The sequence below is a fragment of the Protomyctophum bolini genome (assembly GCF_963924005.1).
Source record: "Protomyctophum bolini genome assembly, chromosome: 6".
Lineage (NCBI taxonomy): Eukaryota > Metazoa > Chordata > Actinopteri > Myctophiformes > Myctophidae > Protomyctophum > Protomyctophum bolini.
This window is the reverse complement of record NC_137867.1, coordinates 13,998,299-14,011,315: the sequence shown is the minus strand read 5'-3', so window position 1 is coordinate 14,011,315 and position 13,017 is coordinate 13,998,299. Positions and strand designations below refer to the sequence as shown.

The following is a 13,017-nucleotide window of genomic DNA, read 5'->3' as shown; positions in this document are numbered from 1 at the left end:
AAATATGATTGTCACGGCCTGAAAAGGCTGAGAACCCGTGAAGTAACAACATGGATGTCAGTGCAGTAACCCCTGGTTCTTTTCCGCTGCAGGCGGTTGAGGATGGCAACCTGGAGGAGATGGAGGAGGAGATCCGTCTGAAGAAGCGGAAACGCAAGAGGCGCCCGGACAAGGACTCTTCCAGCAGAGACGAGGGGGGGAGCAGCAAGGCCAAGAAGAAGCGTGGACGCCCGCCCGCCGAGAAGCTGTCCCCCAATCCCCCCAAACTCACCAAGCAAATGAACACCATCGTGGACACGGTGGTTAATTACAGAGACGGGTAAGGAGTCATTTCTCAGTTTTCCTTTATGGCAGTTGTGGTTGTTCTCAAACTTCTTTGGCTTCAGTACAACCTTTCCCTGGTTTCTGAAGTCCCGTGGCGACCCTACACTTTTCTTAAAGAGCAATTTGAAAGTGGAAAGTTAAGGTAGTTGCGCTGCGCACCCGACAGAGTGATATACTTCTCCAGTAAGTGGTGCAGAACCGAAAAAGTGATATACTTCTCCAGTACAGCGGTGCAGAACCGAAAAAGTGATATACTTCTCCAGTACAGCGGTGCAGGACTGAGAGAGTGAGATGTGCAGGATGGACTGTAGTAAACATTAAATACTTTCCCCCCTCCTGTAAAAACATCGGGACATCGGATTAAATAAACACCGATGTCCGACGTGGTCTCACCAAAGAGAATTTTAGTGATCAAAGACGTTTTTGGTCTGACTCGGTCGCATTCTGACTTTTTTTTCCTTCTTCACCAAATGCCAATAAAATAATATGGGTCGCACATATTTAATAGAGTCTGTCGGCAACCAGAGACCAATTTATTATTTTGCGTGGCCTCAACATCCGAGCAAAATGTAATAAATAATGTATTTTTTAATGAATTATTAATCTTTAACAGTTATACTACTGAAGAAATTTAATTTACAGATCAGCAGGTTCACACACAGTTTGTCATTGTTTCATCATTAAACATAACAGTAAAATAAATCTTATAAACCATTTCCAATTTCTCTCACATACCCCTTGCAATACTTGTACCCCTAGGGGTATACGCACCCCCATTTGAGAAACAGTTTGAGAAACAAGTTCATGCCAGTCCTGCTCCGTGTTTTGCCAAATCAATAATTCATGTTCCTCAAACTAAAAGCCATTGCATGTTTGCAAATTAACTACAGAATGTGGCTACACGATTCTCAAAGGCACTTGGAAGGGGAGATTATAGCACTGTGCACCTTTTCTAGCCAAATTCCCCACCTAGCCTGTCAAAGGCGCCAGTGCAGTATACACTAATGCAGGGGTCCCCAAACTTTTTCCTGTGAGGGCCACATAACTTTTCCCTTCTCTGATGGGGGCCGGGGTCAGTTTGTAACAGAAAAAAGTGTGACGATCGCAGGGGTGCCAACGTAAACATTTTTTTTCCCCAGAAAGCCACACATATATAGCCACAAATATTAATAACCAGTGCACGTACTGTACATGCAGCACTACAGGGCTGCATAGTGCATGTACTGTACATGCAGCAGTGCCAGGGTTTCCTGCACAATGTTGTTGGCATGGCGCTGCGCTGCGCCATGCTTGAAATAAATCGCGCCATGCCAAGCTGTTTTTTTTTTGAGGGGCCTAGTGAATCATGGTGTGTGTGTGTGTGTGTGTGTGATATGAAATGTACAGTACCTCCCCAGTGCCTCCCCAGTGTCTCCCCAGTGCCTCCCAGTGTCCCCCTGAGTGCCTCCCCAGTGCCTCCCAGTGTCCCCCTGAATGCCTCCCCAGTGCCTCCCCAGTGTCTCCCCAGTGTCCCCCCGAGTGCCTCCCCAGTGCCTCCCCAGTGTCTCCCCAGTGCCTCCCCAGTGTCCCCCCGAGTGTCTCCCCAGTGCCTCCCAGTGTCCCCCTGAGTGCCTCCCCAGTGTCTCCCCAGTGCCTCCTAGTGTCCCCCTGAATGCCTCCCCAGTGCCTCCCCAGTGTCTCCCCAGTGTCTCCCCAGTGTCCCCCCGAGTGCCTCCCCAGTACCTCCCCAGTGTCTCCCCAGTGCCTCCCCAGTGTCCCCCTGAGTGTCTCCCCAGTGCCTGCCCAGTGCCTCCCCAGTGTCCCCCCGAGTGCCTCCCCAGTGTCTCCCCAGTGCCTCCCCAGTGTCTCCCCAGTGCCTCCCCAGTGTCTCCCCAGTGCCTCCCCAGTGTCCCTCTGAGTGTCTCCCCAGTGCCTCCCCAGTGTCCCTCTGAGTGTCTCCCTGAGTACCTCCCCAGTGTCTCCCAGTGTCTCCCAGTGCCTCCCTGAGTACCTCCCCAGTGTCTCCCCAGTGCCTCCCCAGTGTCCCCCAGTGTCCCCCCTGTGCCTCCCCAGTGTCTCCAATAGCAATACAAGAGCAATAATACAAATTAATCTTAATTTATTATTCTAATTATTTGCTCTCATCCAGTGCTAATGAAAAATAAAAATCAAATCCTATATTTTGGTCATTAAAAAAAAAAAAAAAAAAAAGTTTTTCTTTTTTTTTTTTTTACCTTGAGGCAGGCGGGCCACATAAAATGACATGGCGGGCCGTATACGGCCCGCGGGCCGTAGTTTGGGGACCCCTGCACTAATGAGTACATGCAGTGTTCCTGTTTTTCTTCTGAATATTATTTGATGGCAAAGAGGTAGATCAATCAACGAAGGCATTTTTGTCACTGAATTTTCATTTAGGTTATTGTTCATTTACATTTAGATTATTGTTACACATTCTTGGAATTGATGTGACCAAATGCACTTCTGATTTCTTCTGCAAGGACATCAGATTTATATCCATCTGAGATTTTAACGACATGAACCCTAGTATCCATATTCTGTGCATGCCATAATACATTCTGCAAAAACAGGCGAACATTTGATAAAAATACCAGATCTACAAGCTCGTAGGCGGGATATTCACGCACGCACGCACGCGCGCACACACACACACACACACACACACACACACACACACACACACACACACACACACACACACACACACACTCACAATAAATATAGCAGCGGAGGGGTTGGATTGTATAGGCTATAGCCTACACATGTAAACTGTTCAAAGGCCAAATCTGTTGCCAGAACCAGCAGACTTTCTTAATCCAACTCTCGGTTTTATCTTTGGCCACTGAGTGGCCGTATGTTTTTCTCTGCTGCTGGTTGAGTTGTCTGACTACTCGGAAATGTTACAATACATCGCAATCGTAAATTGAAGGGTTTGTTGAGTCAAAAGGCGATTTGAGGGCTTAATGTGTTTGCTGGCACACAATAGGTACAATGTTCACTGTCAGCCCTCCAGTGCTAATTTAAAGACGGGGTTGGATCCCCCCTAAAACATGATCATCAGGTACTATGATTACACTAGGAGGAAGATTTATTTCAAAACAGTGTACAGAAAGTGTTAAAATTGTGTTTTTATGAGGGGTTAGGGTTATGATGTCACTGAAATGGTGTTATTTCGATTGGGCCTTTGACTCAAAGGCTTTCAGCTGTCAGGAAGAAACCCAAAATACACAGGGAAGACACATTTGAATATTTTAACCACACCTGGCTGGGGGTCTGTTAGAGTAATGTTAACTCCATAGACACATGCAAAGCAGAAAAAGTACAAACATCACGGCACTCCATCTTTAAGTTAGAGAGAACTCTCGCTGTCCGAGTTACACCTATTGAACCTCGTTTAGCTAAATCAGTTTTTGTCAGTCTATCAGTCCCTCCTGGTACACACAACATCACTGACCACTAATTTAATGAGTAGGTCGAGTATCTCTGAGAGAAAAGCACGGCTGCATTCATTGTTTTGATTACCGTAGTGTCATTATCGTGGTTTGTGTCATAAAAGCACGGCTGAACTATTTTTTGATTAGTGTCATTATCGTGGTTTGTGTCAAACGCACGGCTGAATTCTTTGTTTTGATTAGTGTCATTATCGTGGTTTAAGCAAGGCTAGAAAGATGTTTTAACCAATCAGATTGCTTCCTCAAACGATCTGTTTTTAATTGAGCAATATTACACGGGCGATTTCCTGCAGGATTGCATGTGTGCATTAATGACGTTAAACCACCCCCTCGAGTGCAATATTGCAATTATACAACAGTTACCCTTAAAACTAAGAGAATCGCTGAAAAAAATAAATATTTAAATGACAGTGATGTAGTCACTACGACCACAAATGACCCAAGAAACTAGCTAGCCTAGCCAGTGCTGCGCTCTGAGAGAAAAGCATGGCTGAAGTTTGTTTTGATTAGGCGTTGAAATAGTGTGGTTTGAAGCACGGCTAGAAAGATGTTCAACCAGTCAGATTGCTTCCTCAAAACGACCTGTTGTATAATTTTAAATATTTCACTCCACTTTTTTTCTTGGCTTGTCTTGGCATGGTGCCAGAGATTTTAGGCACGGTGCGGTGCCGGGCAAAAATGGTCTGCAGGAATCTCTGCTGTGTTATAATATGTCCTCTGTTCATAGTCATAGAGTTATAATATGTCCTCTGTTCATAGTCATAGAGTTATAATATGTCCTCTGTTCATAGTCATAGAGTTATAATATGTCCTCTGTTCATAGTCAGAGTTATAATATGTCCTCTGTTCATAGTCATAGAGTTATAATATGTCCTCTGTTCATAGTCATAGAGTTATAATATGTCCTCTGTTCATAGTCATAGAGTTATAATATGTCCTCTGTTCATAGTCATAGAGTTATAATATGTCCTCTGTTCATAGTCATAGAGTTATAATATGTCCTCTGTTCATAGTCATAGAGTTATAATATGTCCTCTGTTCATAGTCATAGAGTTATAATATGTCCTCTGTTCATAGTCATAGAGTTATAATGTCGTATCGTGTTGTAGGCTGGAATAATTTTTATCTTTAATGAGTAAGGCTGTGTGCAGTAAGTGAAAAGGTGAGGGGCCATTGAAAGGATGGAAAAAGAACAGACCTTCAGGCCAACAACACGTCGAGTAGCAACACATATAGAACAGGTATATACAGTCTAGAGGTATAAGTGGGTATAGACACAAATCAATGATAAGCACTCACACCTGTGGACAGTCCTTATTTGGGTTTGAACAAGGCTGTGACGCTCAGGACAGAGAGTGAGAAGCCTACATAATGCATTGTCATTTCTATGTAATAACGTATTAAAAACATACTAACAAGACCAAAATAATACATATTTACATTTACAGGAATGGATTGATGTCAAACTCTTCATTTAGACTGTATGGGGCCATAGTGTTTAAATTATAAATGTGGAACATTTCTCTTTGGAGCAGCCGACGCTCCTGATTTCCCCCTCTTGGGGATTTGTCCACCTTTTCCACGCCTAGATATCGAAACTGGCTAATATTGTGGCCAGCTTGTTTGAAGTGTAGAGCAACGGGGTTACGCTCGTCCCCGCATCTAATATTGGAGCGATGGTCGCTCATGCGGTTACGGAGGGCTCGGTTGGTTTTGCCAACATAACCTAAGCCACAGGGACATTTAATGAGATAGATCACATTTGTGGAACTGCATGTGATCACCCCACGGATCTTTAGCCATTTACCACTGTGGGGATATGTGTATGTCTGACATTTGGTAGTGAAACCACACTGGGCACAGTTACCACACCTAAAGTTCCCCTCGGGAATATTATCAAAAAATGTGCTTGTTTTCGGCTCAGGAGTATAGGATCTGACGAGCTGGTCTCTTAAATTTGGAGGTCGTTTGAATACTACTGCTGGGGCTTGTGTGTGAACACAGTGTTAAGCCTAGGGTCTGACTGAATAATATGCCAATGTTTAGAAATTATTATTGAGTGGTGCAACCACTCCAAGGAACAGCAATGTCCGTGAGTACCAGTAGGGGCGCTGTTGTGCCAGAAACAGAGAGAGATAGTTATTTTTTAAATGTCAACAGTGACATCCAACCATTCCTGTATCCATCTCACACACTGGCAAAAACCCTTGCCCACACTATGTAAAATACATTTCATACTCAGTCAAGCTCTGCGAGCTAAAAATAAGAAGAGAGAAAAAATAATCGTTGGATAGAGAGAACTATGAAGAAACTGGTCATTTCACAAAGGCATTCCGTGCCAAAAACCTGCCGTGTCATGCTTTCCTCTTCGTCGAGTCCAAGGACTTGACGCCAGTAGAAAGAAGTGTTCTTCAAAATAAAATCCCCTGTTCAGCTGACCTGGATCACTGGGTGCAAATGAAACAAAGTAATGTCATCTCTTAGGACCGGTACACTGTGATTACGGCCCTGTCGGTGGGCCTGGCTGGCTGCACCACTAGGTCTTAACTGCCTTAACCACTTGAACCTTGCAACCTTTTATTTTTCTAGTTTGAATTTTTTGCATCCATAGGACCTCTACTATCCAGATTTTGATGATCCCAAGAACAAAGCTTACCTTAAAGTGTGTTTTTGAGTGGTGCAACCACTCAAAAACAGTATATGACTTATTTGTACCAGTAGGGGACGCCAGAAACAGAGAGAGGGATAGTACTGCTGTGTTGCCTGCTAATGAGAGAGAGAGAGAGAGAGAGAGAGAGAGTGGTGGGGGTGGATGTTAAATTATTACCCCTATGAGACCTGCGGAAATGGGTCTGTAACTCTGAGAGTGTATAAATGGAACCAAATGGACCCAACGGGTCAATTTGGTTCCATCTGTACACTACACTCTTAACACAATGTTAAATTAACATTGATTTTACAATATAAATTGGGGGTCTACTTACAGTACAGTGGTATAGAACAGTGGTCTCATGCAGCTATAGATAAGGTACAGTGGTCTCATACAGCTATAGAAACAGTAAGTACAGTCGTCTCATACAGCTATAGAAACAGTACAGTGGTCTCATACAGCTATAGATACAGTAAATTGGTCTCCATTTTTTTCCAATAGGCGGAAATTACACATTTGTACTGCATGTATAAAACTACATGGGTCTTGCCCAAAACTGCATGAGATTTGACATGTCTGAACAGGGGAGGCTTGTAGGTATCCATGTAACCCATTTCCATTCACATATATTGAAGTGACAGCTAAAGGGAACTTTTGAAAAATGGCTGTTTGCTGTTTTTCACCCGCCAAAATGTAGTCAACCTTTGAATCGATTAGGTATTTACCCCCCTTCCTGACCAGGTGGCATGACAAGGTTGGTCCCATTGGAAACCTGAGGTTGTCTATAATCAAATGGTATCTCTATCTTTGATCTATCTTTAAATTTGAGTGTGTTCCAGATTTCAGCAGGTCTCATAGGGGTAATAAAACATTGAAAAAAACACACTTACTGTATGGTAAGCTTTGTTCTTGGGATCATCAAAATCTGGATAGTAGAGGTCCTAGGGAAGCAAAAAATCCAAACTAGAAAAAAAGGATTAAGGGGGTGCGTGTGGACCCCTTCTGGAGCCTGGGCATGTTATAATTGGCCATTGTTATGTGAAAACACACACACACCTTGCAAGTGAGCTTGTAGATAGGCTATTTCCGACAAAGAGTGGGGGAAAAGGTGGGGGCCAAGCACAGACCAATGGCTGGCCCCAGTCAAGAACGCGTGTAGGGTTTAAGACAAGTGGTTATCAAAGACCCAGGGCTGTGTGTGTACTTGTCCTGTTATGTTCCTGTAGTGGATTGGAGAACATTAGCGTGCATACAGTATCTGTGTTCCTGCCACGGCAGGTTATTTGCCCATTGTGTTCTTATTGCTCAGATATGCACTGGCAGCCTAGTTTGAAGGAGTGCTCCCTGGAATCCACCCACCTACCTTTCCACCAACTGAATTCTTTCCTTTCTCTCTCGGTGCACCTCGGTCATAACTTTAGGATTTTCCGCTCTCTAAACTGCTCCCGAGAAGCAGCGAGCTCCAGAATGGAACATTGTGCCGCGCCAAATTAGAAGGCGAGGGCCATCTTTATTCCAAGAACGAGATGCCACTGCCTATACATATCGTGAGCCCCATCTCTTACGTCTTAAGTGGGCAGGTAACAGTCTGGGGTTTGCTCAAGTGGAATGATGGGGCAACTGGCCTCCGATAATCAAAATGAGATTACTGTGGTCTCACACATGTCACGGACAACCTTGATTGTCTTGAGATTGCCAATTGTTTTACTGTTTTTCCAATTCACATTTCAGCCAAGGATGTTTGCACTGAAGCCACTGAAATGGTTGCTGTTCCCAATAGGCCCTGTAACTATAACAACCGGGTTAGAGCTATACATTGGAGATGTGCAAACCCATTTTCTTTCTATCAACACCATCCATGTCTGGGGCTTTGGCACAGTCCATGTAGAGTAGTGCTTTCAATTAACCCATTCAGGCCTGACGTTGAAATTATCTGAAAGATTTGAGGCACATTTTAACGATTGAACGACAAGTTCATAGCTCATGAGCTTGTAGATCTGCTATTTTTCAATAGCTAAATTATAACAATGTTTAAAACACCAAAATGGGTTAAGGACCCTGCCAATTGTACTCTCTCAGAAGTCATCGAAAATGTAACTAATTCAGTAGCAGTAACAATAGCGTTTTCTCTCAGTCAGTTGATTCTTCATATCCATATGAGTGAAACGGCCGGTTTATTTTTCAAACACAGTTCTTATATGAGGCCATCTAAAATCCCCCTATGGGGATTACAATGCAAATAAAAAGTACATGAACCAGTGGACTTAGCGCCCTCTACCGATATTGACGTCAGACTTCGGTGCTCTTCCACTAGATTATTGAGTACTTAATTGGACTAATTAATGAATTAATTACGAATCATTCATTAATTATTATTAATTAATTAATTACTAAAGTAGTAATTGAGTACTATAGACGAATAACAGTCTATAAGTCCACATTTTATTCTGACCCCTCCATGAAAAGGCATCGTTGTCCTGACCCCTTATCCATTTATACATTATGGATAATTAGTGTGGACTTAAATTGTTATTGGTCTATTGTAGAATGATTGTGTCGGGGGGCGGGTTAGGATGGTGTCTCTCTGTCTCGCAACCCGTTGTCATGCTGTGATTTGAGCCGCTGCCTTTTAAAGCAATAACCGACTTCCCCCATCCAGATAGGGCTATAGTGCAGAGTGGATGGGATTATGGGATGTATGGGGCGGGTCGTCCAAGCATGCATTAATTGCGTATTTTTTTTTAATCTAATTCATTTCACAAATTAATTAACTAAGTTAACTCAGCTATTTTGACAGCCCTAATGTATATATAATACATTTGTGTACAGTAATGACCAGGATAATATATTTCTATATACATACAGTATATATACACACACACACACACACACACACACACACACACACACACACACACACACACACACACACACACACGCTACCTTAGAATAGATGTAGACCTATTTGACAGTGCATAAACAAAATTGCCTTCACATTAACGAGCATCAACAAGCATCAGCTAGACAGACACGCCCTCTCCAGTGCTCTAGTCTAAAGTGACTGGAGTCTGTCCGGTAATCTCGCATGTCACTGACATGCGAGATTGACATGATGTCATGTTGGGTTTTTTATAGGGGTTCGTATGTGGTTTGGCCAAGCATCTGCACAAAGTCTACAAACACAATTGTCTGTGTTTCGGAGGAGGGAAAGAACGATTAAATGGGAGCAGTAAGCTCTTCCCCAAACCCTAATTGCTCAATATTGAAGTAATTTGACAAATTTTCACTTTTACAGTGCTTCATAAATATCATTCTTTGCGTGCAAATAAAGGAAAGAAACGGAAGGTTACGCCAAAAATAGCCATTTTGCATGATTGTTGTGAGCTTGTAGATCGGCTATTAAGTATAAATCAACCCTTAGGAGTGTTAAGAATGTATCTTGTGTACATTACATAATACATATCTAACCGTGTACCATATCAAGGATGAATGCATATCAATTGTTATTCACTGAGGCCTGATGTGTCGTTCAACAGCGCAGGAAGACAACTCAGCGAGGTCTTTGTCCAGCTGCCATCCAGGAAGGAGCTCCCAGAGTACTACGAATTGATCAGGAAACCTGTGGACTTCAAGAAGATCAAGGTAGGTTTATAATACAAAAAAGAATTGCGAGTCACCTTTACAGCGTGTTGTGTACAGCGTGAACAATACCGGTGAAATAATCCTGTGTTGGTCATGATAGGGAGAGATGATGCTTCATTCACCCTGACATGCTGTACCCATTCAGTCAGGAATAACTCCACCCACCTGATGATATTGGTGTTAACGCCACATGTGTCTCCATCAGTACAAGGCTGAGCCATCAGGCACCCAGCGGTGCTTTGCGTGGGTTCATTCCTTTGAGGGTTCTACACAGGGTTCTAATATAATTACCTTTCTTATCCAACGCTCCGTCTCAGCCACGGGCCACCCTTGGCTTGCTGGCTAAATCAAATAAGCTGTTTTGAAAGTGTGCTGTAGCCCCCAGATGTGATCAGAGCAGACTCTGAAGTAGTCAGGATAAATCACTTTCTCTCTGTTGTTCTGATTTCAGTATACATTTATATCCATATAGCCTACATTGTTGAGTTGCGTAATTAAACATGCTGGAACAATAATATCAATACATTGAATATCACCCAGTACTATAAAATCACACCTGTGTGAACTGAGTGGTGCAACACCCCTCTCTCTCTCTCTCTCCCCCCTCCTCTCCTCTCTCTCTCTCTCTCTCTCTCTCTCATTAGCAGGCAACAGTGCAGCACTAATACTATCTCTCTCTCTGTTTCTGGCAAAGAGCGCCCCTACTGGTAGTCAGTCATACTGCTGCTCATGCTCATGAACACATAGGTGAACCAACACATAGGTGAACACGGACATTGCTGTTCCTTGGAGTGGTTGCACCACTCAAAAACAACAATACATTTGGAATGCTGCCAGTAGTCGATAAAAGTACGCTTGGAACTCCCTGTGCTGTGTTGTTATCGTGCATTTGTGTCATCAGGAACGCGTGAGGAGCCATAAGTACAGGAGTGTGGGAGACGTGGAGAAGGACGTGATGCTGCTCTGTCACAACGCCCAGACCTTCAACCTAGAGGGCTCTCAGGTCTGAACCTACCAAACCGCTTTCATCTTACCTGGCTCTCTCCGTGTGCTCTCGTCTATTCACCTCTCTTTCTTTCTGTCTTCATCCCCCTGGGTCCTGCCTATCTCCCTTTTTGTTCTGATTCTCCCCGTTTCCAGTTCCACACACTGCTGCTTATCAGGCTTGTTTTTCCAGATCTACGAGGACTCCATTGTGCTCCAGTCTGTGTTCAAGAGCGCCAGACAGAAGATCGCCAAGGAGGAGGAAAGTGACGACGACACCGATGAGGAGGAGGAGGAGGAGGAGGAGGATGAGGAAGAGTCAGAGGCTGAATGTAGGATGCCACATCAGTCACACACGCAATACACACGCGCACACACATTCCCTCGTGTACGTCAGAAAGCCCATTGGGAGGCTCTGTATCAGGGGTTCCCAAACCTTTCAGCTCGAGACCAAACGGATACATGGTGTCTCCCCAGGACCCAAAATGAATATACATGATGATGAAATGACCACTTAAAACAGTTTAAGAGCCATAAACGTCAAGACGTCTAATTGCCAATTATGTACCGGATGCCACGGACGACAAGACGTCTTCCCTTGGGAATTCAAAACAAATGTACATTACATGCATAATATAATTACAAATTCTTTCTTTCTTTATAATGGGATAATTGGCACTCAAAGCCTAAACTGGTGACCACCAGGTGGCGCTGAAAGAGTTAAGCCCTATTTAATTAACCCATTCAGGCATGGCGTCGAAAAATTAAAAAAATCTAACCCCCTCTATTTTTTTACCTTTTTAACCAGAAAAGAAAAACCACTACATGTACTGTAGGCATACTTTGTTGACTGGTGTCCCTCAGTCATCTGTGGTGTACCCCCTCCTTTATTCCCTCCAAATCTCTTTGATGGAAATGGCCGATCGACAAGCTCACAAGTCGTTCTGAGCTTGTGTAGATCATCTATATAGTTTCGCCGAATGTTTCCGCCCAATAGATGCTAGGGTTCATGTGGTAAATTACCTTTTTCATTTCAATTAGGACAGTCTGGCTTTAACCCATTCTGAAAGGGAACCATTTTGGTGTTGGCATCATGTTATGCTTTAGCTATTGAAAAATAGCAGATCTACAAGCTCGTAGCGCACCACCGAGTGGCGCGCTACGAGCTTGTAGGTCTGCTATTTTTTGAAAAATCAAAGAACGACTGACATTTTTAGAATCTGATCTCAGGTCAGAATGGGTTAATCAGACCAGTGTGTGTCCAGTGGAAACGTCGTATGAATCTGATCTCAGGTCAGAATGGGTTAAATTCTGCCTGTTCCCCCCCCCCCCCCCCCCCTATATCTCCTGTGCAGCCAAGTCGGTACGGGTCAAGATCAAGCTGAGTAAAGACGAGCACGGCCATGCAAAAGGCAAGAAGAGGCAGAGCCGAGGAAAGGCTAAGCCGGTGGTCAGTGACGACGACAGCGACGACGACGAGCAAGAGGACAATGTAGGTCGCTCCACGTTGACCCCGTTGTTCACGCCTCTTTCAGGGTCACATTGACCCCGTTGTTCACGCCTCTTTCAGGGTCACATTGACCCCGTTGTTCACGCCTCTTTCAGGGTCACATTGACCCCGTTGTTCACGCCTCTTTCAGGGTCAGAGCAATGTCATCGCCGGCCAATTCAATATGTATAGACTTTAACTTTAATCCAAAAACGTATTGTTCTGTTTAGCCGGCTGGGATATTTTGATGTTATATCGATATCGTAATAGGAGACTAGTAGATATCGTCTTGGATTTTCAATGTCGTAATAGCATGTGTTATAAGCTTTATTTTATCCTTACTGACAAATCTATCTCTCTCTCTCTCTCTCGCACACACGCACGCACGCACACACACACACACACACACACACACACACACACACACACACACACACACACACACACACACACACTTTTAAGTTATTCAAGACCCTCTT

The 13,017-nt window shown here is 43.8% G+C and overlaps 1 protein-coding gene across 4 annotated transcripts in view; it reads left to right on the top strand.

Moving 5' to 3' along the window:
* smarca2 (SWI/SNF related BAF chromatin remodeling complex subunit ATPase 2) overlaps positions 1-13,017 on the top strand; it is a 59,793-nt gene that overhangs the window by 43,735 nt on the left and 3,041 nt on the right. For all 4 annotated transcript variants that reach the window (XM_080766939.1, XM_080766941.1, XM_080766938.1 and 1 more), the window contains 5 exons: positions 93-319; positions 9,960-10,065; positions 10,967-11,068; positions 11,243-11,381; positions 12,405-12,541. In XM_080766939.1, coding sequence (XP_080623065.1) covers positions 93-319; positions 9,960-10,065; positions 10,967-11,068; positions 11,243-11,381; positions 12,405-12,541 — 711 coding nt within the window. The remainder of the gene's footprint in view (positions 1-92; positions 320-9,959; positions 10,066-10,966; positions 11,069-11,242; positions 11,382-12,404; positions 12,542-13,017) is intronic.